A 25,787-nucleotide genomic window follows, 5' to 3' on the forward strand; every position below is an offset into this window, starting at 1 on the left:
AGGTATTTGCAAAACATCAAGTTTTTGATCGAAAATAGTCATTTGAACACAAGACTCTGATTTAAAAGCTTACGGCAATGGATTTTCTCATACAGCAATTCCACGAGAAAACAATATAAAATCTCTCAGATTTTTGTAATATTTAATAGAATATGATAAATTTGATAGTTTTGCTTTGAAAAATATTAGAAAAATATTTTTCATTCTGTCACTTCCATGTTAAGAGGCGGAGGAGCATAATACAAAAAAAATCAATCGAACAACATTTTGTAATTTTTTCGTGACAAAATATTGAGAAATATCGAAGACGCGTTTTAGAAATCATGATTTGCGGTGCTCCGTGTATCTCAGCGCAGAATTATCAGAAGTCCCAAAATCAAAGCAACATACACGCAGAGAAAAATATTGTAAAATAACCAAATTTGGGTTTCACACAATGATTTTTTTTTATTGAAATAGTGATAAAAAAAAATCTGAATTAATATTGCAAATATTGCTGCTTGAAACTACAAAACATGATCATTAATTTTTCTTAGTGGATTCGTTTGTTTCAATCAATATTTTGATAAAAATAACAAATATTTGACTTGTGCGTTAGTGTCAATTGCTTGACAAACAAATTCACAGTAAGTTATAGTTGACCATCAATGTCAATTTCCCTCTCTGAGCAGCCTAGATAGCCGTGTAGTGTCGGTAGCGGTTTCCCAACTGGCTAAGAATAACGCTACGGTCCACCTGTACCGGTGGTATAAGTCCACCAAACAGGTAAGCCGTGTGGCATCCGGCGGAATTATTTTTTACCAAGAATTGATCCACTGGTTTCCTGTTCCATGTCGTAAAAGGCCACAAAATAGGAACTCCTAAGTCAAGGTGTATTTCCGTGCCGATGGCTGAATGGCTGCAGGAGGTTAAACAATGCAGTCGTGAACGGAATATCTTGGGATTTTCCCTTACTGTGTTAAGCGAAGCTCTGGCACAGTGGACGACTTCTTTCTTCGCATCTCGTGGGATTTAAATGATTAAAACATTAAAAAAAATCCTTACATGGTTCGCTATAGGCGATTATAAGCCAATATATTTGGTTTCTTGTAGTTGTTGTACGGTAAGTGCTGGAGGTGGAGTGTTCGTTACTTTAATTGATAATGGTTAGAGTAGCACAAATCAATCTCCAGCATAAACGTACAGCAACTATGAATCTATCCAGATTTCTGCAAGAAGGTAAAGCATCTATAGCTTTGGTTGAAGAACCATATTTCCAAAAGGGAAACTTCTACGTTGGAAAATTGTTAAACCCAGTCTTTCTTGCCTTCAACAAGACCGGTATGACTAATCCACGTGAAATGCCTCGAGCATGCATACTTGCAAATAGTGCTCTCGATGTTTCTCTCATATCGGAGCTCACAACTCGGGATATTTGTGCTGTCACAGTTGGTATGACTACTGATGGCATAGACAGGAAATATGTCTATTGTTCGGCATATTTGCCGCATAACCAACCTTCGCCAAGCGATGACTTCAAAAAGGTTGTATCATACTGCTGCAAAAGTGATTTACCGCTTGTAATCGGCAGTGACATAAATGCTCACCATATCATTTGGGGCAGCACAGATATAAATTCGAGAGGCTCTGATATGATGGAATTTGTGAGCAGTACAAACCTGCACATAGTCAATGCAGGAAACCGTCCAACTTTTGCGAGATCTGGCAGAGAGGAGGTTTTGGACGTAATTCTCTGCTCTGATAGAATTGCGCATGAGTTGGTGAATTGGCTCGTCTCCGATGAGCTCGAACCTTCGTTGTCTGATCATAAGTACATATTCTTTGATCATTCAAACGTTAAATTTGATATTATCACATATCGTAATCCCAAATCTACAAACTGGGACCTCTATGAAGAGGGCTTGGCGACTAGATTTTACGGGTACCAACCAACAATTGAAACCCCAATTGATTTGGAAAATGTTGTCGACGAGACAAACTCACTCATAGTTGCAGCATATGAAGAGGCTTGTCCACTTCGGATTGTGCGAGCTACTAGAGGAACTCCTTGGTGGAATGCTGAACTTGCTAGACTAAGGAAACTATGCAGAAGAGCTTGGAACCACCGTCGCAGAAATGGGTCGGAGGCATTCGCGTTGGCTCGAAGGGCTTACAAAAATGCTCTTCGATCGTCTGAGCGAAGTGGTTGGAAAAGCCTCTGCACAAATGTCTCTAGTCTCAACGAGGCTAGCAGATTAAATAAGTTACTTTCGAAGTCTAAGGACTTTAATGTCAGTTTCTTAAGAACTTCAGATGGTGAACACTTGTCTGATGAAGGTGATGTACTTCACTATCTTTTTAACACTCACTTTCCAGGATGTATGGATCCATCACCGACAGCTCTTCCCGAGACTTTTTCAGGTAGTTACGATTCTTGGGCCCTTGCTCGAAGCGTTGTGACGATTGAATCGGTCAAATGGGCAGTTGAGAGTTTTGCTCCGTACAAGTCTCCTGGAAAGGATGGAGTTTTCCCAGTGTTACTGCAGAAAGGGTATGAACATTTCAAACATGTTTTGAAGAAAATACTTACTTTTAGTCTTGCGACTGGATATATTCCAAGAGCCTGGCAGGAAATAATTGTCAAATTTATTCCCAAAGGCGGTCGCGACACTTATGAGGAAGCGAAGAGTTTCAGGCCTGTCAGTCTAAGCTCATTTCTTCTTAAAACAGTGGAACGCATAGTCGATCACTATATCAGAAATGTTAGTTTGGGCCTGCATCCGCTACATGGAATGCAACATGCTTACCAGCGTGGAAAGTCCACTACAACCCTGTTACATGATGTTGTGTACAACATTGAAAAAGCTTTCTCACAAAAGCAATCTTGCTTGGGAGTTTTCCTAGATATTGAAGGTGCCTTTGATAACGTGTCTTTCAATTCAATTCTGGAAGCAGCCCGTGGTCATGGCATACCTTCAAGTATCACAAATTGGATACACGCAATGCTTAGCAATCGACTTCTTTGTTCTTCGCTTCGGCAAGCAGAGATTAGAAAGCTGAGTGTCTGTGGGTGTCCTCAAGGTGGTGTATTATCCCCACTTTTATGGAACCTAGTCGCTGATGGTTTGTTAAGGAAACTTAATAACCTTGGATTTCCGACTTGTGGTTTTGCCGACGATTATCATATATTGATGACCGGTATAAGCATTAACACTCTCTTTGATTTAATGCAGCAAGCCCTGCGATCTGTTGAACAATGGTGTTGTCAGGTTGGATTATCTGTAAATCCGGGCAAAACATCAATGGTGCTTTTCACCCATCGTAGGATAATCACAGGAGCTCGTCCGTTGCAGTTCTTTGGTTCAGAGGTCACTGTGGTCGAACAAGTTAAATACGTCGGGGTTATTCTTGACTCAAAACTGAATTGGTCTGCTCACATTGACTTCAGAATTAAAAGAGCTTGCATGGCTTTCAGCCAATGCAGACGAGTTTTTGGAAAATCATGGGGACTCAAACCCAGAAATATTCATTGGATCTACACAACTATTGTTAGACCAATTTTAGCATATGGATGTCTTGTATGGTGGCAGAAAGGAGAAGTCGCGACAGTTCAGTCAAAGCTAAATCATCTCCAAAGGATGGTCCTAATGGCGATGACAGGAGCATTCACGACAACTCCTACTGCTGCTCTAGAGGCGCTACTGTGCATTAAACCACTACATGTGTTCCTAAAACAAGAAGCATTATCTTGTGCATATCGTCTTAAGGTTACAGGGCTTTGCACGGAGAACCCTTCGATCATAAAATTGCGATATCGCAGTTTTTGATTTTTGCGATAGTTGATTTAACTAATTTCTTTTTGATTCAACCAATATGGTTTTTGATTTGCATATATTCAAGTAGTTGAAAAATATGTTGTTTTGAATGCTGTCAAATGCCGGAGACAGTTGAAAGCAAAACAATAATCGCAATGCAAAATCAACAACTTTTTTAGTTGAAATCTGTTCGCGTCGCTTCAAAATGTCAATGAAAACAACATCGATGGTTAAAGCGTTTGGTGATATCGATTTGAGAAATTTAATATAACAAGTGTTTATCTAACAGCGGTGTTGTGATAAGGTTAACCTTGTTTAAGATGAAAAAGATTTGGTGACAAATTAGAAAATGTTAATGAATGATAATCTCGTTATCTTTCAGGTATGCGCAAAAATTTTATGCTTCAAATTCGATCATTGATGTACTTCCAGCAGGCTGTTTTACTTCCAGATGTTTGATACCGATGATGATGTTCATGCATTAGCAATAAAACGCTTTTTGACATGAAATTAATTTATAAAAGTAACAGGAGCGAAGGGTTTCAAACACACAGAACGCGCTGCGATTGAATGGCGCGTTTGAATTGCCGTCGCAAAATTCTAATTCCCAGCGGTTGATGCACACAAGTTTATATAAATTGACTAAAATTATCAGTGCATAACTGTAGTTCAACCGTTTGAAGGCATCATCTTTCAATACTCATTTTAGGTAAATTTAATAATTTCGCTAATTTACTCGCCCCTCCGGGCATGTTTGCTGATTAAAAACGTTTTTCTACATCAATCATTTCCGATCGAATCAGAAGTATATTTTTAGAATTTAGATCTTTACTGATCTCGACTTGACATGATCATGATCATACAAAAAACAAAATGACTTAGAGATCAGATCAGTTCTGATTTCGTAATGATAATTTATTCCTTGGTTAAGATCACTTGAAATCAGCAGTGATCGGTGGTTCTACCATCCCTAATGATATTGCATGTCAATATAAAATACTGTTTATATTTTAACAACGATATTCATTTCATGAATCTCAACATTCCGAATTTATTTCAAATAGAAAATAACGTGTATCAGTAAGTATATTTTGATTATTTTCGCAAATCAATAACATTGTTAGAGTTGATTCAACTATTTGCAATGTCTAAAATAAATAAAACCGATTTATTTTTCAACTAACAGAATTTTATTTAAATAACAACACCAGTTATTTCAACTAAAATATTTGTTGAAATTGAAAGGTATGTGTCCTCACTAATTGACAGCATTTTTTTTTCAACCCTCGTTTCTGCTAATCGAAAAACAAAAATGACAGTTTAGTTAAAGCAACAATCGATTAGTTGTACCAAATTTTAACCAATCGAATTCAGAAAATCAACTAATATTCTGGTTGAAATGGGATCGCGGGTGGTTCCGTGTGGAACAGTAACCCATTAGATTATGCTACCAGCCACACTCGCTTGTGGTCTCAAATGGTTACGTGGGATGAGTATTTACTCGCTCCTAGTGACCTAACTCTCACATGCAGTTTTCCTTTCAAAACATTCAATGTGAGCTATCCTCTTCGTGAGGAATGGTTGTCTGGTTGTCTGGAACGACAACTTGATGAACACATAGTTTGTTATACGGACGGTTCTCTGTTGAATGGTCGTGCTGGTGCAGGTGTCTACTGTCGTGAAATGAGGCTGGAGCAGTCTCATTCACTTGGTAGATACTGTACTGTGTTTCAAGCAGAAATCTACGCGATTCTGTGTGGAGTACAATCGGCACTTCAGCAGAGGATCTGTGGTAAGCGAATTTATTTTTGTTCCGACAGTCAGGCAGCCTTAAAAGCACTCAGTTCGAATGACTCACGGTCGAATCTAGTGATCGCATGTCGAACTCAAATTGAAGACCTCAGCATTTCAAATGCTGTTTACTTCTTATGGGTACCCGGCCATTCTGGTATTACTGGAAATGAATGGGCTGATGAGTTGGCTAGAGCTGGTGCAACGAATGATTTCGTTGGTCCTGAACCAGTTTTACCTCTTTCAACTAGTTGGATAAAGCACAAGATTCGTTCTTGGGCTGTATCCAAACATGCCAGCTACTGGCGCAGCTTGCAAACTTGCGCTCAGACAAAAGCATTTCTACCAGATTTAAATCTGAAAATGTCAAAGTGTCTACTGCATTTCTCCAAGCATCATTGCAGTATTCTGGTCAGAGCTCTGACTGGACATTGCAAACTCAATTATCACATGGCGACTATTCAACGTGCTGAGTATTATTCGTGTGATTTGTGTGAATGCGATTATGGTACTTCATATCATCTGATATGTAACTGTCCCGCATTGACGCAGCTACGTATCCGGGTTTTTGGTTCTCCATACATGGTTGAGTCTGTGTATGCGGAGCTAAAATTGAAGGATATTCTCTCGTTTCTTACCCAATGTGGTAAGGAGCTATAGTCAGAAGGGTTCATCGTTCTTCCTGGAGTGAATAAATCCCTTCTGTATTCACCTTAAATAGGGTTTAGCAGATTGTTTGGCATCTTTTAGGGGGTGCCGAATTTACTTCTGCTCGTACATACTGCGAATCGTTCTGCATTCTTCCGGGAGTGCAGAAAGGTGTCGCTTTTGTAAGATCTTCAAATCCTCTCGGGGGTTGGAGGTTTTATTAACAGCAGACTGTTCGGGACCTCGTAGAGGTTCAGAATTTACTTCTGCTTCCACTAAATGTGATCCTCAGCAGATTGTTCAGCATCCCTTAGAGGTGCAGAATTTACTTCTGCTTTTATGTGTTTTTGTGTCGTCAATTTTTCCAATCCTCCTAGTCCAACCCTTACCATTTCCGTTCAATCCTTCCCTCTTATATATCGGGAAAATGATGCTAAAAACAAATTGATGGCAAGGCACAAATCTCCTGATTCCTGAAATTCAATTTAAAAAAAACCGATCTTAGTGGTGTGATAATGCCTTTCTCTTCTTTCATAGCAGTCTCATGGAAATATGTTTCATACTTTTAATAAATAATTTTGGACACTAATTTTGACACCAATTGATTCAGATTGATTCGAGTAGTTCACAAAAGCACGCTTCAGTGTTTATGTCACACAGTCAGCATCATTTTTCCAAACTAGTGCTTGACATTTGCGTTGCCTATTTCTATGAGAACAGTGATGCTAATCTAAAAAAAACCCTTCTCAGTCCACTTAGTGGAATTTTCATATATCTTGAAAAATCATCATAGGGGGGAGTACATGGAAATTTTGAAATCGAAATCGAAATTTTTTGATGCCAAAAGGCTTAGAATTGCATGAAACGTCGAGATTTAGTGTTATCTCGACAAAATTTATCATAAATCATATCAAAATTTTTCTAAGTCACAGAAAGTTGATTTTTTCCAAAAAATTTTTTTTTTGAGATGACACTAAATTTCGATGTTTTATGCAGTTTTAAGAGTTTCGGCATCAAAAAAAATTTTTTCAAGATCGAAAATTGTCAAACCTTTACCACCAGGCAGCACCCCTTACGCATGTCCGATTTAGCTCAAATTGAGCGTGAAGGCTTTTTCGAGGTGCTTAAACTTTTGAGCACTAGCGCTTAACAAAAATAGAGGTGATCCCTAAATTTTGGCACCCTTATATATAAGAGCGGTAAAAATCAACGTGTTTTGTCGGTTACGTCACTTGATCAATGGCCCGACAGTAGCTTTCAAACGAGCCCAAGTTTGTTCAAATCGGTTCAGCCATCTCTGAGAAAATTGAGCGCGTTCAAATATCCTCGAAAAGTGCACACACATACACACACACAAATACATACACACACACACAGACATTTTCCGATCGTCGAGTGGTATATAACACTATGGGTCTCCGAGGCTCCGTTCGAAAGTCGGTTTTCCAGCAATTCTAATACCTTTCTATAGAGAAAGGCAAAAACCAACCTACTGGTACTATAATCAAATACAAATAATCATTTTTCAAAAGGCACGGATGGGATAGCCATCAATCTGTAGGTTTTGATAAGAGCTTTAAAATAAAAATCATAAAAAAAATAAAATCCTGATTTTTTTTATTCAACTTTTTCGGATTATTTTGTAAATATTGAGAAAAAAAATCAGAATTTTTTTTAGTGTATATTTTTTTAGAGTGCCCAATCGAATCCATACAACTTCTTCCTGAACGACGTTTTTGTACAATTAACGGTTTCCGAGTTACAACGATTTGTAAAAGGCAATTTTTGTGAAATGCAAAAATACATACACCCTTTTTTACGTTTGTTCAAAACTAGTTCATTTTAAACTGATTTCGCAATTTGAATTTACTATGAAATTGTTAGTTAAGAAATTGACAGGAACGCACAAGTAAAATGTTTGTTGGTATTATCAAAATATTTATTGAAACAAACTAATCCACCGAGAAAAATCAAATATCTAGTTTTGTTGTTTCAAGTTTTGATATATTAAACCAAATTTTCTTTTATCACTATTTCAATAAAATGAATCGTTACGTGAAAGCCAAATTTAGTTACATTTACAATATTTTTCTCTGTGTGTATATAGAAAATAAGGATGCGCTCCACATCAAAAAATCAATTCATTTTTAAAAACAAACAATAATATGTGATTATGACAAATAAAAGCGTTAGTTGAAAAAACTACTTTTAAATTCACTTATTTCAACTAATTAGGAAGATGATTAGTCGACCGTACAAATATTTTACATTAATTATGATTTCGGCTTTAGCGGTCTGTTGAATAAGAACGGCTGTTATATATTGCCCGACGTTTCGACCACTGGTTATGATCTTTTTCAAGGGAAACTGTAAGTTTATTGGTTATGAAAGATATTACAAAAATATTAAAACCTTTGTGTTAACTCACTATCTTATCGCTCCTCGTCTAAAAATCGTATGCCCACGAACGGTTGTTTACATAATAAAAAAGCTTCTTTCGCCACTTTTATAAAATATACAAAAAACATATGTGCGATCACCAAAACTGTTCATTTAAATACATTAACATATTTTATTTGAACTGATTTCTTACGTTGCACTAATAACGTTTGTTTTAAACTTTAGCCTGTTTTACCACTATGCACTACCTAATGTCACTTTCAAAGATGGTGGGTAAATGATGAGATGGTGCTGAATTGGGTGAACTTATTTGCGTGACTGAGCTTGAGCGAGAATGGTGAGATGATAATTTATCATTCTGTTGTGCTTTTGATCTAGAGATATTATAGTGTGTATTGTGTGGAGTACAGCTGCGTATGTAGTAGTTAAACCGTATATGTCGAAACGTCGGGCAGTATATAACAGCCGTTCTTATTCAACAGACCGCTAAAGCCGAAATCATAATTAGTGTCAACTAATTAGTTAGTGCGCTAAAAATAATTAACTTAAACTAGACTTCATTCATCTAAAACTAATTTTGCCTTTCTCTATAGAAAGGTATTAGAATTGAAGGAAAAACCGACTTTCGAACGGAGCCTCGGAGACCCATAGTGTTATATACCATTCGACTCAGTTCAACGAGATCGGAAAATGTCTGTGTGTATGTATGTGTGTGTGTATGTGTGTGTGCACTTTTAGAAGATATTTGAACGCGCTCAATTTTCTTAGAGATGGCTGAACCGATTTTAACAAACTTGGGCTCGTTTGAAAGCTACTGTCGGACCATTGATCAAGTTCGAAGATCAAATGGCTGTGACTTTTGGTTCCAGATATATGTAACCGACAAAACACGTTGATTTTTACCGCTCTTATATATAAGGGTGCCAAAATTTAGGGATCACCTCTATTTTTGTTAAGCTCTAGTGCTCAAAAGTTTAAGCACCTCGAAAAAAGCCTTCACGCTCAATTTGAGCTAAATCAGGCATGCGTAAGGGGTGCTGCCTGGTGGTAAAGGTTTGACAATTTTCGATCTTGAAAAAGCACCATAGGGGGGATACATGAAATTTCCAAAATCGAAAATAAATTTTTTTTGATGCCGAAACTCTCAAAACTGCATGAAACATCGAAATTTAGTGTCATCTCAAAAAAAAATTTTTTGGAAAAAATCAACTTTCTGTGACTGTGAAATTTTGATATGATTTGTGATAAATTTTGTCGAGATGACACTAAATCTCGACGTTTCATGCAATTCTAAGCCTTTTGGCATCAAAAAATTTTTTTCGATTTCAAAAATTTCAAGTACTCCCCCCTATGGTGATTTTTCAAGATATATAAAAATTCCACTAAGTGGACTGAGAAGGGTTTTGTTAGAGTAGCATCACTGTTCTCATACAAATAAGCAACGCAAATGTCAAGCACTAGTTTGGAAAAATGATGCTGACTGTGTGACATAAACACTGAAGTATGCTTTTGTGTACTACTCGAATCAATCTGAATCAATTGGTGTCAAAATTAGTATCCAAAATTATTTAATAAAAGTATGAAACATATTTCCATGAGACTGTTATGAAAGAAGAGAAAGGCATTATCACACCACTAGGTGGATTAAGAAGGGTTTTTTTTCTATCCATTGCATTGTGAATTTTCTTATTCTGTTTCAAGGGGTTCAATTCCTTACGGAAAAGGCATCACTGAATCGGAAAAACAAAAAAAAATCACTTTAGGATGTATTAAGCTGTCGAACTCCATTGTAGATGATAATGTTTCTGGTACACTTGGGATTCGTTTAAATTTTTTATTGGCAAATATTCGCAAAATAAACCAGGAGAAAATCTTCCGAATGACGACTTCGAAAACAATTTTCAAAAGCAAGCTGAAAATGCTGGAACAAATATTTCCTCCAGCTCGCACTGATTCGATTGAGTTACTTCCTGTCGAAGTTTTCGCGTTGCGGAATAGCTTCTTTATTTGATTTTTTTATTCCTACTTGGTTGTCAATTCAATTCAATTATTTTTATCGCTACGAATTTGGTTTGGGCCGTGGGTACAATAGGCGAAATTCCGCGTTCGAGTTCCGTCGGTTCCGAAAGAAGTAATAAACGAACGTTTTGCGTGCCGTGTCATTTTTTTCGTATCGTCTTTTGGTAACTTATTTTCCATAAGCGACCCAGCCACCATTCCATCGACACCGTCGCGATGGAGATGGTAATGCATTTTCCTTTTTGGCGTTTTTTTTTTCTATTCTGCTGAAAACAGGTGAAACGGTATCCCAATGGAACCACATAGGCTTCGTCTTGAAATAGGACAATACAGTGGAACAAAAATTTATCGAATGACGGGGTTTGTAATCCCTATGGAAAATAAAATGAAATTGGTGTAAGTTTTCTAATCTTTTTATTACAGAACTTTTAGGTTTTCTGTTTACAATTCAGCTTTAGGCGCAAAAAACAGACGTTGCTTGAATTCTTCGTCTATTGAACGTGTTGATCAACCAACGCAGGATACTAATCACTCGAAAATTTTTGAGGTGGGTAATTACCCATCTAGAATTTCGAGTGGAAATCAATAGTGATACTAATAATATTAATAACAATAAGGATATTTGGTTGTAATATGAGGATATGAGCTGCTACGCACTGATGAGTCAAAATCGAAACGTAAAGTCAATTCAAAGAGGATATGTTCATCCAAGCATATATTTAAGGGTAAAAAAAATTGTTTACCCCTTTCGAGCTACTATTATATCGTAAAAAAACATTTCATTTTTCAAAACATCGAAACCAGTGCAATGACAACTTGAAAAGGGGGGTTTCAAACAATTTTTTTCTTTGAAATCTTATTCCGAACGGATTGGAGTCTTAGTTTGTGCGTTCGAGCACAGCTTCGCCGTCGTTTATAAATTAGTCTAGTTTACCATACTGACGTATGCAAAGTTTTATCCACATTGGAGAAATACGATCTTTTCCGATGATAATTTCTGGAATTGTTCATCATCGTTTTCAGTGCACAAATTGTAAATTTTTTTTTTCAGGTTATCCGAAATGAAATGAGTGTTAAGATATGATGTGTCGTTGATGAACATTTGGTGCGAACAATCCTTATTTTTGTTATTTATTATGACATCTGAAAAGCTTATTCAATAAACATCAAGTAGTTGAAAAATGTCAAATTTCGTACCAGAAAGTAATATTTTGCGTAAAGTATTAATTTTTTATTTCCATTTGAAGAAAAGTACTGCAGAGTCGCGTCGAATGCATCCCGGTGGTACAATTGTCATCTGCATGCAATTGGCTTGAAGTTAGAATTCTTGGTTTCTTTTTTTCAACTTCACTGTTAGACGTTGTGTTTAAGCAATGTTCATATCTTTCTTTATGCGGTTTCACCAACATAGGTAAGCTGTTTCGCAGCATTATAATCTTCACGAAAGTAAACAAGATACCAGTCAAATTGTCGGTTGTATAAAGAAACAAAGAAATTATGACGGATTTCGATTTTATTTATATTCCCAAATTAATATAAAACTATTCGACTCTTGGGTTTTCTGTTCAGGATTGAGAAACATATGATTTATGACGATAAAGTATCAGACAGTAGTTCTTTGCCATAATCATATACTGTGCACTCCAAAATTATATGAAGGTAGTTTAACATATTGATGAGAGCAATGCCACCACAACAAGATGTGATGGTTTCAGGAACTAGCATTCGTAGCAGAGAGTTGACCTAATGTTTGTCGGAGCCTTTGATTATCATGGATTAAATGTTACAGAGAAAATGATTGATATTCATGAAAGTTGGTAAAAGACCAAAAGTTTAGAAAATGGGTGCCGCATGAATTGAATGAAAGACAGATGGAATACCAAAAAATCACTTGTGAAATTTTGCTTCAAAAACAAGAAAGAAAAGCAGTTTTGCATCGCTGAAAAATGGAAACGGAATAAATCATGGGTTAATCTGGGACAACCATCAACATCAGGTGCAAAACCAGATCGATTTGGAAAGAAGACAATGCTCTGTGCCCCATGGGATCAGGAAGGAGTGATGCACGAAAAAGCCAGCGATCGCAAAACAACTAAAATATTAGTTGTTTTTCTGAATATGATTAGTTAAAATTTCGTACAACCAATTGATTATTGTTTTACCTAAACTGTCATTTTTTATTTATCGTGCTGGCAGTTTAGCAACGACACCCAGGAAAGACACGAACCACAAACGAGTAATGAAACGGTACAGTTGAGCAATGACATACACCCTAAGCGAAAAATGAAACGTTTAATTGAGTTGTTACTCGTGTAACTGAGAAATGAAGCAATGAAAACATAAAATGTCTCAGTTGTTTTAACCAATTATTTATTTATTTGAACTTAAGACGCATATATAATAAACATTTCTAACTGTTAGTCTCTTCGGGGGGCAGCTAATCGTTCGCCACTTTTACAGCGGATTATTTTTTGGAACTCACAGATGATATAAAAATACAACAAAAGATAAAAATTCCCAAGAGGGAATTCACCAGCAATGTTCACAAGTCCACTTGCAGAAATGGCTCGCTGGAAGAGTTTTTGACGTGAATACGTTTTACTTTAATATGGGCGCCGTTTTCGAAATTTATCATACAGGAGAGTGATAAGTTTTTGATCATGAATATCTCTTGTTTTATTTAACGTGTCAATATAATTTTGTCTCCACGTCATTGGGGATATAATCAGCATTTTGTGATAGAATCTTCAGTAGTATGAGATAACTACAAATAACTCGATGCAGGTCTAGAATTTGGCTCCACAATTCTGTTCCACTATTCTGGGAGTGTAATTCAGGAACTAGATTTCAAAGATTTTTGAACTAAATTCCAGTATGAATCCTCGAACTGAGTGTTGGAACTGAATTCTACATCCGAAGTTAAAAACTGAATTGTGTAACTAATGCCATTTTCGTGTGAGAAAACTGAAACTGACTGAGGCTAGTTACATCAAACACTTTTCACAGAACTGTGTTCGGCCCAGAGGTTTGAAATTGACTCGGTTTTTAAATCAACAGCGTTGAAACTAGGTTTGAAACTGTCTTCAAACAAACGATTTGAAAGCAGTTAGAGTGGAAACTGGGTTAGGTTTAGCATCAAGTGAAAACGACAGAAAATTCAGCTTCAGAGCAGAACCCAGATCCAGAGTTCAGTGCTCGGAATCGGATTCAGTGGCGAACCAGAATCGTACTTTCAAATTCAGTTCCACAATACAAGTTCCGTGATTAGTTCAATATTCCAGATCCAGAATTCACTTCTAGAATTCAGTTCTGGAGTTCGGATTCTGAATTCAGTTCTTGCATTCAGCTTCAAAATTCGAATCAAAAATTTCAGATCCAGAATTCAATTTCTTCAACATCAAAGAAATTGAAACATACATTTTATTCGTATTAACGTAATCCGGTTATGTTTCTGACATTACTCACCAGCCTTTTTTTTTATTCTGTTTTCAAGAATGTTGCTGATAAGCCTAATGCTATAGATGCACTTTTGAGAAAATACAAATAGCAACACTTCACTTTAGCAGCAAATTTTGAAGCGTTAAGCGTTTTTAATTGAATTGACATAAGCAGTTCGAAATTTTACATCACTCGCAGATGAAATTAAAACATTTATGCTGTAGGAATATGGATTACTTTCCTTTATTCGCATGAAGCGGCCACTAAGTAACTGACATAAATGACGTTCATTTGCCATTCAAAATTTTCAATATGAAACGTTTCTGGTGAAATGAAGAAGATTTTTCTGCGTTTTGCTGTCTTCGTTCTCCGCCAAATGACAGCATTTGAACAAAATCAACAGATGCTAGTTAAATCAACAACATTTAAGTTGAAACAACCAGGGCGTGAAACAACAACTGTAATTTTGTGATCTTCGGGTTATCCGTGTGTATCATAAGCTTTAAAACCAAGGTAAACTGTTAATACTAATAGCTACATACAACAAATGATCAATTTGAACCATAAACTGATCGAAAAACGACCAGAATGGGTCAAACACACGGCAAAGTAATTTTACATACACTTGTCTGGGGGCTGCTACCCTACCCGTCGTATTCACCAGACTTGGCCCCTTCCGGCTACCATTTGTTTTCATCGATGGGTCTGTTTAAGGTAACGTGTAACGAAATTACTTCAGATTTGATTCTTCGTAACTTATTTCCTGTTTGAGTATTTTCTCTAATTATTTCACGAAACGAATGGAAGAAGGTGTAAGATTGTTGTTAATACCACGTTTATTACGTAAACATTGTTCAAATAGTGAAAAAATAGACCCAAATACGAAACATCGAAGTCAACTAATTTATAACATAAACTCTATTGCACGTTTATAATCCATCAACGGAGACACATCGAATGCGCAGGCCCTCATTGACGTCAAGACAATGGAACTACACCCGTCATTATTCAACTGGTACTTCAGTCAATGGTGAATATGAAATTCCGTTCCTCGAACCTAAACGCCGAAAAACAACAACTAGTTCTAGTGCGAGCATATCTGCTGTTTGTCATTCACAGTGTGAGTTTTACTTCAAACAATAGCGATTGCGTCATCCAGCTGCTGGTGAAAAGTGGACAATGATGGGAAACATTATACAAAAACAGCCGTTCTAATGACTTTAAACGTTATTTTAAATGTTATTTAAAGAACTATTAAGATTAATTTCTTTGCAAATCGAAGGAAAAATCATCAGTTTAATGCAAATCCAGAACAATTTGAATTGCTCTGTGCACTCTTCGCTGTGCGAAATTCGCACCAATCGGGAGCAAATAAAACTAACTAGCATTTAGTTGCATCGCGTTTGAGAAAAATGTTCCGAGCAGTGTTTAATATGGTAGAAAATTCCATAATTTGACCCTTCTGAAAGCCGTAAATGAATCCCGTACAGCATTTTGATAGTTTCTTTCACTCAATTATTGCGATGTATGAAATATTGAAATATATAAGCGATTCTACGATTTGTGTTACGGTTACACTTATGTAATGATGTTCTCTAGGACAAATGTCTTTAACTGGTGCCCTTCTTCCTGGAATACAAATGTAATCATCCGTAACAAAATAGTCCTTTCCAAGACTCTAAAGCCCCCAAAACTAATGCAACTGTCTTAAACTGCCGCTCTATTTCCTAGAATAAAAACGCAATGTTCCGAAACCGAATGGTACTTTTCAGAACTATAATATCTTAAAGGGTATCAAATCAGTTAGTATCTTTACACATTTCGACTGCAGTCCTACGTCAATCTCGCGGTTATGTCTCAAACATAACCTATTCCTTGTTTTTTTATTTTCCCATTCAAAATTAGTGTTTTATTTTAACAACAACAAAAACGCTCACTTCATACTAGTATCTCTGAAACGGAATTCGTAACGTTTTTGAATAAATGATTCCATTAATCATTTTTGAATCGTAGAAAGAACAAATGGCGCTTACACGCTAAAAACAAATATACCTTGTTTGGTTTCGGACTGCAAAAAATAATAGTAAAATTCACACTTCGCTCTAAAAAACTGTGCTTCAACATTTTGTTTTCGAAAGTCTTGGAGTTTTCACATACGAAAAGAGGTACAATATAATTACCGTTGTTGTCGTTGACTAAAACCGTTGAGACATAAACATAGACATAAAGTTTGAGTTTTTTGCAAAGGCTGAGTGGAAACATATATTGGAGAAGCCAAAGTATTGTATCGGTCGGGTGACGGCCAGAATGTAGACAATGTTCGATGTACGTTCTACCATGTGAATTTACGTTTCTACTAATTACGTCGAAAAGCAGTGAAAACTCTTGAATGGAAGCTTGCCTAATAAATATCAATATCAATATAGATCGTCTTGCCATATGATTTCCAGTCTCCGGTTAGTAATAGTCGTTAGCATGGGTGGACAGGTATTAGTTCTCCAGTAACTAAAACGAAAACACTAACCAACACATACATGAATATGAATATACATCTGAGTGAAGTTAGCACGCTATTAGTTTTTCTGCAGCATGGATAGGAGGTTTCACTTAGAAGGAAATTCCCTGTCGTTAAATCGATTGATATGATCAGTTTAGTGCATTAAGGAAATTGATGATGACTCATAAACAAACAGGGTTTATTGGCGTTGGACTACTTCACCAAGAGGCGATGGAATATGCATCCGTAATAAATGTTATGGTTTCTAATAATTCATGTTCATTTATGCGGTTGTATCAGCAAAAGTATGGAGATTATACGGATGCCACCCGAATGTTTCGAAAAATATTGAACAAGAAGGAAAGTTACTCCGACTAACACGAGCAACATATTCATATTCATTTATATTTTATTATTATTTTATATTATTTGAATAGAAACGAATTGTTTCCCATTTATTATTATAGCTGAGTATGATTTTAACTTAGGAATTGAAAAAATTATCATTACAAACCTGATTTCTATTTACTGTACGTATCAAGGTAACAATATAAATTTATTGACTAAATTACAATACTGCATCTGCCAAATGAGGATTGCAATTGAGTCGTTCCTCATAACCGTAATCGCCTAAATGTAAGCAACCATCCGACTACCCAAGTTGCCATAAAACAAGCGTCACTGCACAAATTGAACGCGCCTGCATCATAGAACCACATTTTGATGGAAACTGTCGGTAGTTTGCCAACTAGCGTCATCAGTGATGTGACGCTGAATCAGCCCACACACACACAGACATACCCGGAGACTCTAATTTTCCCATTACTGCAGCAAACTTGTGCTTTCTTCAGTTTATCAAATGCTTGTTACGCGTGACTAGAGCCCCAACACCCCGCCTGGACTGGATGCAATTTATATTCCACCTTGGCGGAGAATAATTTTCCACCAAACAACATCAGCGCAGCGCGCGCTTCATCGACGAGCAGAAACAAATTACGAACAACGGAAGAGCATGCTTGTAAATGGAGGAAATATTAAATTACCGTTTCTTCACAACGACTTTTCCTGTCGGCACCGTCTCGCGTCCGCTGATGGCTGCCCGGGCAAGCAAGGATCCGGTAAAGCGCTCACTGGAAACTAGCCATTTAGTTTGTTCGCCGTGAAAGAGATATTTCCGCACTTTCCATTTGCATTACTAAAGACTAGTCGGTACATGCGACCACGCGGTGACGAAGCGTTCGCCGAGAAAACATACTGCAGGAAACGGGAAACGAGAGGAGGGACCTTTCATGGCTGATTGTTTTCATAATTCATGATTTTTCAGCACGAGACGAGAGTCCCAAGAAGGATGAATAGAGTTCGAGCAAACTTCCCAAAGCAACATACATGCAAAGTAATGCTTGACTGCGGCAGAGCGCTTGTTTGAACTTTTAACTCGCATTTCTCGCAATGGGGTCGAAGAGAAGGCGAAGGGGTTCTGCCGCAGTTAAGAAATAAGATTCTTTCAAAGTACTAAGTGATGTCGATTGCATGATGTGAGTTCTGTTTTCTCGGAAGCGAGTAATGAATTTTCAATGAGATTGTATTTCAAAACAAGCAAATATAAGAACCATTTGTTTACATAACATATCTGACATTGACATTTTTATCATATTTTTTTCAGAGGCACTCAAGTACCATGGAACCGGACTGACGGACTATGAGAAGCAGGAAATTGAAAAGTATCCGGAAGTGTACTATCTGGGTCTCGATGCCTGCAAGATTAACGCCAAACCGGGCACCGCACTTAACTCGGGGTTTGACGATGACAATGGCAGCTACAATAAGGTAAGTTGTCAATCCTTTGTGTCGACCTAGGAAACGATCGAATCCGGTATCCTTCACAGGTGATCCACGACCACATCTGCTACCGGTACGAGATTCTCGAGGTCATCGGAAAAGGTAGTTTCGGTCAGGTGATTCGGGCGCTGGATCATAAAACCAATAAGCATGTCGCAATCAAAATTATCCGCAACAAGAAGCGCTTCCACCATCAAGCCCTCGTCGAAGTTCGGATACTAGACGAACTGCGGAAGAAGGACGTGGATGGGTCGTACAACGTGATACACATGCTGGATTATTTCTACTTCCGCAATCATCTGTGCATCAGTTTTGAGCTGATGAGGTAAGTCATAATCGAAAAAGCAAATTTCTTGTTGGAAACGGTAATCACGATTGAACGGAAACGTAACAATCATACGCGTTTATTAACGATCATAATATTCTATACGGGAACATGGACTGTTTGGTCCCCAGCAAGGCGCGTACTGAATACCGCGTGGTCTAAACGGAGTGCGTGCCCAACCTAATCCACACGGTCCACCAGGTCCGTAAGGTGCGACGAACCGGCCACATCCGGGTGTCCAGCAAAAGTTGGTCTAATGATAATTTAAAACACGTTACAGTATGTCTTAGAGCAGTGTGAAAATATTTACCGATGGGCATCCGACATAATTACAAAAAAGCGGCATCGCCAAGATTATATATCTTTTTTCGAAGAAGTCAGTAAAATGACAATTTAGCTCCTGCTTTGACCAAAAAAATAATTATAATGACTCTTTTCGAATATTTGTGTTACGTCAAAACGCTCAAGGCTTGCCACGATGAGTAATACACATTTCAGCTGTTTTTTTTAAGAAGGGCGAATAACATTAACAGTAAATTAGGTTTTGCTCGAAAATGACATAACCTCAAAAATGATCACGATGAACATCGTTTGATAGCTATCAGTGGTTTGTTTACTTGTTCATTCATATTATTCTTCTATCATTTCATCGTGTGCTTTGTCATTCCAATGAAAACAATCCACCGATAGCTGTCGAAAAAAGAAATCAGAGAAAATAAATGGTTTGAGTCGATTTCAATTTATATTCAGAAACTGACGTATTTTTTTCCTATCAGTATTTGAGAATTCGATGAAGTGTTGGTCAATATTTATGGCGCATGCAAATTCTTTTTAATTTTGACCGAACAAATCAACAAAAGAGTAACACCTTTTTCCAATTTTTCACGCTAGCATCATATGCAAAACATTTAAACCGACGACACGACCTGCCTCTCGCTATTCAAAACTGTATCACAAATTTAACTACCCCTCAGTAACTGATAATGTTGAAATGAAATCGCTTTAAAAAATTAGAAACTGGCAACACAAGTTGAAAAACTATTGATTTTGAATAACAGTTACTATTACCTTGGTTACTGCGTGTGGAAAGCATAAGGAATGTAAACAAAACTAATTCCGACTTGCTCGAGTGGAATATTGTCTTCTTGCGGTAAGTTGTGGTAAGACATTCTTCATTAAATTCTGCACAGTTACTTTTGTGACTTTCCTGGTGGCAGCTGTCCAGTTTTTTTTTACTTCTGCATGTTTTGGGACATTGTACCTTCCTTCCGAAAGTGCCGCTTGACAATTGCTCAATACCTTTCAATTGGCCGAAGATCCGGGCAGATCAGTGGGTTGATGTCCTTTTCCACGAATTGTACATTGTTTTTTCACAACCATTGTAGAACGGAGTTGGCGTAGTGGGCTGAAGCCAAATCCGACCAGAAGAGAGGAGGAGCCTTATGCTTTCTGTACAGTGGCAGCATTCTCTTCTTCAAACATTCTTCCTCGTACACCTTGGCGTTAATTGTGCCCTTCGTGAAGAAAATCGACGACCTCAAACCACAGATACAAATTGCTTGCCAGACCAACACCTTCTACCCAAACTTTTCCATCGCCACCGTGGTGTCAGCGACGTCCAGATCCTGGTACACCGATTTCGTATAATATTGCGGTCCGGGCAGCGCTCGAGAGTCTTCCTTGGCGTATGTTTCGTCATCGATTAGGATGCATCTGTCTTTATTCTGTAAAATCCGGTTATACAGTTTTCGCGCTCTTGTTTTGTCCTGAACTTGCTGTACCAAGGACTTTTTCAGCACCTTCTGTTTCTTGGACGTTTTCAGGGAGTTCCGAACTTTGATCCGTTTAATCATCCCGATGCTGGTGTTGAACTGCTTGGACAAATCCCGCGTCGACGCCGATGGGTTTTCCTGATGTACTTAACCACTTTTAAGTCCCGACCGGGCTGGCTGGGATCCGTTTTCCTACCGGATCGGGGCGAATCCTTCATGGAAAGGGTCTTACCGAACTTCTCGATAATATTTTTGACACGGGTGTGGTGCATTTTCACCCGTTTTGCAATTTCGTTGTGCGTGACACCACATTCTGAGCACCAAGTGTGCAGAATTTTCTTTCGCGTTTCCGAATCAATTCGACTCATCATTGAAACGATAAACCGTAACGAAACCAATCGATTGCACAGCTGTTATTGACATATAAACAAACATGTCACCGCAAAATACACTGCAAAAAATTAAGCCATTTCAGAGTAATAGCTGTTTGAATGTTGCTAACTACTTATCAATACACTCGTTACTTTAAAGAGAAGTCATGGGCCAAGCGCTTATCTTTCTCGGTGAATATGGAACCCGTTTTGGATTACCTACTCTAAGCCCACCCAAACCACTGGTAGAATTTGCCAATAAACCGATATTGAAAATATGAGATGGCAGATAGAGGCACCCGTTGAATTTAAGGTGAATCAGGTTAGTTACAAATAAAGAATAATGTATTGTAAAAAAGTACAAAGATGTAATTCATTACATAGGTACATGATATTGACGGAATCGTATTTAATTTTCTCATGAAACCGCACCACTGAGAGCAGCTGACCTGACAGCAGATTTGAAATTTATGCTTACCCATATAAAGGCTTGAGCCAAAAGCACCAAAATGGCAGAATGAAAAAAGATACAATATAGAGTTTGCTCTAACTAATTATTTGGTACGCTATTTTTTTTTATTTAATGTCGAACCAACTCACACCTAATATGAAATGTAATTACTGTTGATTCAACATGCCCAATTTATTTTCCGTGTACTTGAATATTCCTTCTCTTTCGTGAATAATAGAAAAGTAGTCGACTTTTTTTATAAGAAAAGCCAAAATTTACAACTAACCATTCCGGACAAAAATGATCTGCTGGGCCTAGTCATTATGCGATTCATTTGGAATCGATTTACATTTCGATGGATTTGAAAGTCAAAATCTGGACGAATACCATATGAAGTTGAAGATGAGAGTAATCATTCTTCTTTGAAAAGACGACCATCTCTATTTTCTCCGCAGAAAATTTGATACCTTGCTGAACAGCCAAAACGGACAAGTTGTCCAATTTATATCACAAAGGATTTTGCAAATTAATAGCTTAGAGTCCAGTAACTGATACCGTCAATGTCGTTCACGTAAAAATTATAAAGAAGCTGACCTATACGAGACATTTTAAAACACACAAATTTATTTTGCAATTTTATGTTTATAACCAGTTTCTGAACCATATAGTGAACTATAGTCGACCTTCATTGAGTTTTCTTATTGGAGTCATTACAACTATTCTTGAAACACTAATCAATATCAATATCTACTATCTACAAATTGTTTCACATTTTAAATTTGTGTTGTTTATACGTATCTGAAGCGCTTTCAAATGTTCCTTTATTCTCAAGCTCCTTAGTAACTTGCGAACATAGTAACTTGCGAAACATATCAGACACAAAAAAGGAAAACACATCTAGACTAAGCGAAAATAAAAAAAACCTTGTATCTTAAGCGAGGGGAACGACACTTAAAAATTTCACTTTAAAAGTGATGCTTAGCAATAAATACTTTCTGGATCACCAATATTTCTTTCATTCATGCCACTATCAAATCAACTTCATATTCGGCACAGAATTAAAGTGTGGATCTCCGGTACTGAACATCACATTCAGTACAATAAAATTTAAGTTGTGACCAAATCGAGTCGAATATTCAACAGTAATTCTCAAATCTTAAATAAATATTGTTCAATATGTCTAAACTTTTCGTAAAAAAAGTAACATTCATGTCATAAACTAATATATGGCACTTTCCTCAAATGCTATTAGGAACTTAAGGTTATGACAGTCTCACTAATGCGAAACCAATATTAATTTACTCTCAGCATTATGTGTGTACATAGTTTGATTGGTTATCGAACTGTAACTACTGTATTTTAAGATTCATTTCAAGGATCTTAAAATAGAATAAATGTATCGGATTTCCCAGATTTTCAAACGTAATAAAATATAATCATAACCCAAGCTGATTCATACTATTTCTCAATAGGTCTTTGCTCATGATCACAGTTCCGAATTCTCGTTTTCTAGTAACTATCAAACCAAATTCTCATGAAATTTTAATTACGTACATAGCTCTATGATTTAAGCATCACTTCTTTTTCCTGATTTGTGGCGTAATGTTGACAACACGTCAAATGTCATGAATGAAAAATTAAAAGAGATCACATGTGCTTCGACGTTCTTTTCAACGGTTAGATATACTTTTGAACGGTTAGATATATTTTTCAGGATAAATGGAATTTGATTAGAATCTAACGACTTTTTGTGTTTTATTAGGAAAGTTCAGGTTCTGTCGTCCCCCTCGATCTTAAGTAAAATTGCTATTTTTATCAGTGTAGTATTATATACACCAGCATACGCATGGCTGCCAGATGGCTGACTAAACGCAGCCAGCTGGAAAAATATGGCTGGCAGACATTCTGGTGACCGACTGCCTCACCGCTACCAGATATACAACTCAAATGATACAACCGTATCCACCAGGATTTTTCCACATTGAAATCTTTGACATTTTCAGCGAAGGTGAGAAGATGAAAACGCTCGGCTAACTTAGATACAGGCGACTTTGTTTTGTCAAATTGGATTTGACAACCGTCACTGAATCAATTTGGGTAGCCGTCTGGTGGCCATGGCTGCCCAGGTAGCCAAAACGCTATGCGGGCACCAGTGCTTCCCAAACATTTTCGGTCGAATGCACATTTTGGATATAAACTGAAGTCTTTTTTTATGCGAGTTTACGTACCGCATAAAAAAACGCATAACTCTGAAAATTCGCATAAAAAAAACCGCATAACTCTGAAACTTCGCATAAAAAAGCATAACTCGGAAAATTCGCATAAAAAAAGTCGCATAAAAAAACCGCATAAAAAAGACCGCATAAAAAAAGACCTCAGTATTATACTTTCTACCGCCCACAGGTGAAAAAAACCCGTGTCAATCAATTTAGCCCTTTTGCAGTAAGCTTGAATTTAAAATATGAATTAGAGAGCAATGGTGAAAAAACTAGTATTCTTCGCTACGCTACAAAGTTAAAGTAAAATGTAAATAATGTAACATCTTATCTAGTAAATATTGGGTAAGAAAATTAGACAACAACAGAGACTCAACAATATCTCACATTATTTGTCTGTAGGATAATTACAGTGAGATTCGATTGGCTCGGCAAAGACTTGAAAAGTGTTTATTGGGTAGTATTAGATTACAGGGGTGAGATTTTATATTTGAACTATTTCAGCCGTTCATAGTCAGATAATTTATTTAGTTCATTTCTACTGTCTTCTGAATTGCGTTTCATAACATCCACAGTAGTTCAGTTGAAAGAGCAATATCCGAGGATTGGAGAAGGCTGCGAATTAATAGCTCATTATTTTCATTTTACCAGTCACATTTTAGTCTGGCATAGGGTAAAATAAATTATATACAAAATAGTATGTCATAATAGGGTTTCGAAATCTTACCGCAGCTACAAATTGCTTGCCAGACCATAGCTCTCTTACCAAATTTTTCGACTTCATTCGATGTCTCGGACTGGTTTAATACTTGCTCTTCTCGCACCGTATAATATTGTCCCGGCAAGGATTTGTAATCGAGTTTCACGTAGATTTCGTCGTCCATGATTATGCAGTTCAAATATCCAGCAAGAATCGTATTGTACAGCTTTCGAACCCTCGGCCTGATCGATGCTTCTTGTTTCGGACTACGTTTTGGTTGTTTCTGCTTCTTATAGGTTCGAAGATTCAAACGTTCTTTAGCACGAAGAACATTTGACTTCAAAGTGCCCACTTTTTTGACCAATCCTTCTTTTGCTCGAACGCCTTCAGTATACGTTTATCCAACTGAGGACCTTTTTTCGATCCGCTTCCGGTTAATCCTCAAAGGAACAGAAACCGAACCGAACTTCCTGATTGCATTTCGCACGGCTTTTTCACTTACTCCTTTCATTTTTGCTATCTTTCTCAGTGACAGTCCGCGATCTGTGCACCATTTGTACACAACTTTTCGACGTTGTTCTGCTGAAAGTCCACGCATTTCAAAACAAACTAATGAAAACGAATAAACAACTGCACAAGAGGTTAGAAAAGAGTGTAAACAACTGGACGCAGCCATAAAAATTGACAGATTCTGAACCATTGCGAAATGGCAGCGGTTTTTGGTTGCGTCCATACTTTCTGGGACAGTCTTTATGTGGCTAAAACCGTGTATTTTGGTAATGTGCTTTTGTGAAAGTTTTTACATAAGACTGAGACAGAAACAACTAACAGTTTCATATAACCAATTAGTTTTCGCAACTAACTACGCGCTTATTAAATTATCCGAAAACAGCTGCCCGTTTGTAATTTAGATTCGCAAATTTCCTCATTTGCGAATTCCTTGTTGCAAACATTGGGTAACTATGATTTCAGAACTGTACCGTTTCAATTTTTTTAAACAATCAGGTATCTCCACTTTTAATATGGAAAACCTTACCGCATATCAAAACATTATCAATTTCATGGTGTTTCCTCGAACAAACAACAATTGACAAACACCTGAAAATACTTACAAAGAAAGAAACATGTTTAAAAATTTATGTTGCTCAGTAAGTTACAGCACTTGGTCGAAAATATTATGGTTTGAAACTGGAATTCAAATTATTGACATACATTTACGGAGTTTCATTTCTAGACTAGCATTTTTGCGGTTTGCATGTCATTTTTTCAATCTGTTTTCCTTGTTAGATACTGATTAAATATAAAATTCAGTTCTGTGGATTATCGAATAGCAATTGGAAATCCCCAGTTTGTTTTTATTTTTGGCTATATTTCACTGGTTCGATCGAATTCTATCTGGCCCTTACTTCCGTTATCACTTCCACTTTCACATTCACTTTGCATGACTTTACCTATTACCAGTATCACGCTCAGTGAAGTAATCATTGTAGTGAAAAAAAATCGTTGGCCCTTATTACTGGTATCAC

The 25,787-nt window shown here is 37.1% G+C and overlaps 1 protein-coding gene across 5 annotated transcripts in view; it reads left to right on the forward strand.

The window, feature by feature from the left end:
* The window catches only part of LOC131427563 (dual specificity tyrosine-phosphorylation-regulated kinase 2), a 303,588-nt gene that overhangs the window by 233,515 nt on the left and 44,286 nt on the right, over positions 1 to 25,787 (forward strand). For all 5 annotated transcript variants that reach the window (XR_009229283.1, XR_009229284.1, XM_058590874.1 and 2 more), the window contains exons 4-5: positions 18,251 to 18,414; positions 18,474 to 18,751. Coding sequence is in view for 3 of the 5 variants with exons in the window: in XM_058590874.1 (XP_058446857.1) it covers positions 18,251 to 18,414; positions 18,474 to 18,751 (442 nt within the window). In the remaining 2 variants the exon portion in view is untranslated. The remainder of the gene's footprint in view (positions 1 to 18,250; positions 18,415 to 18,473; positions 18,752 to 25,787) is intronic.

This window comes from Malaya genurostris, chromosome 2 (genome assembly GCF_030247185.1).
Source record: "Malaya genurostris strain Urasoe2022 chromosome 2, Malgen_1.1, whole genome shotgun sequence".
NCBI classification, from domain to species: domain Eukaryota; kingdom Metazoa; phylum Arthropoda; class Insecta; order Diptera; family Culicidae; genus Malaya; species Malaya genurostris.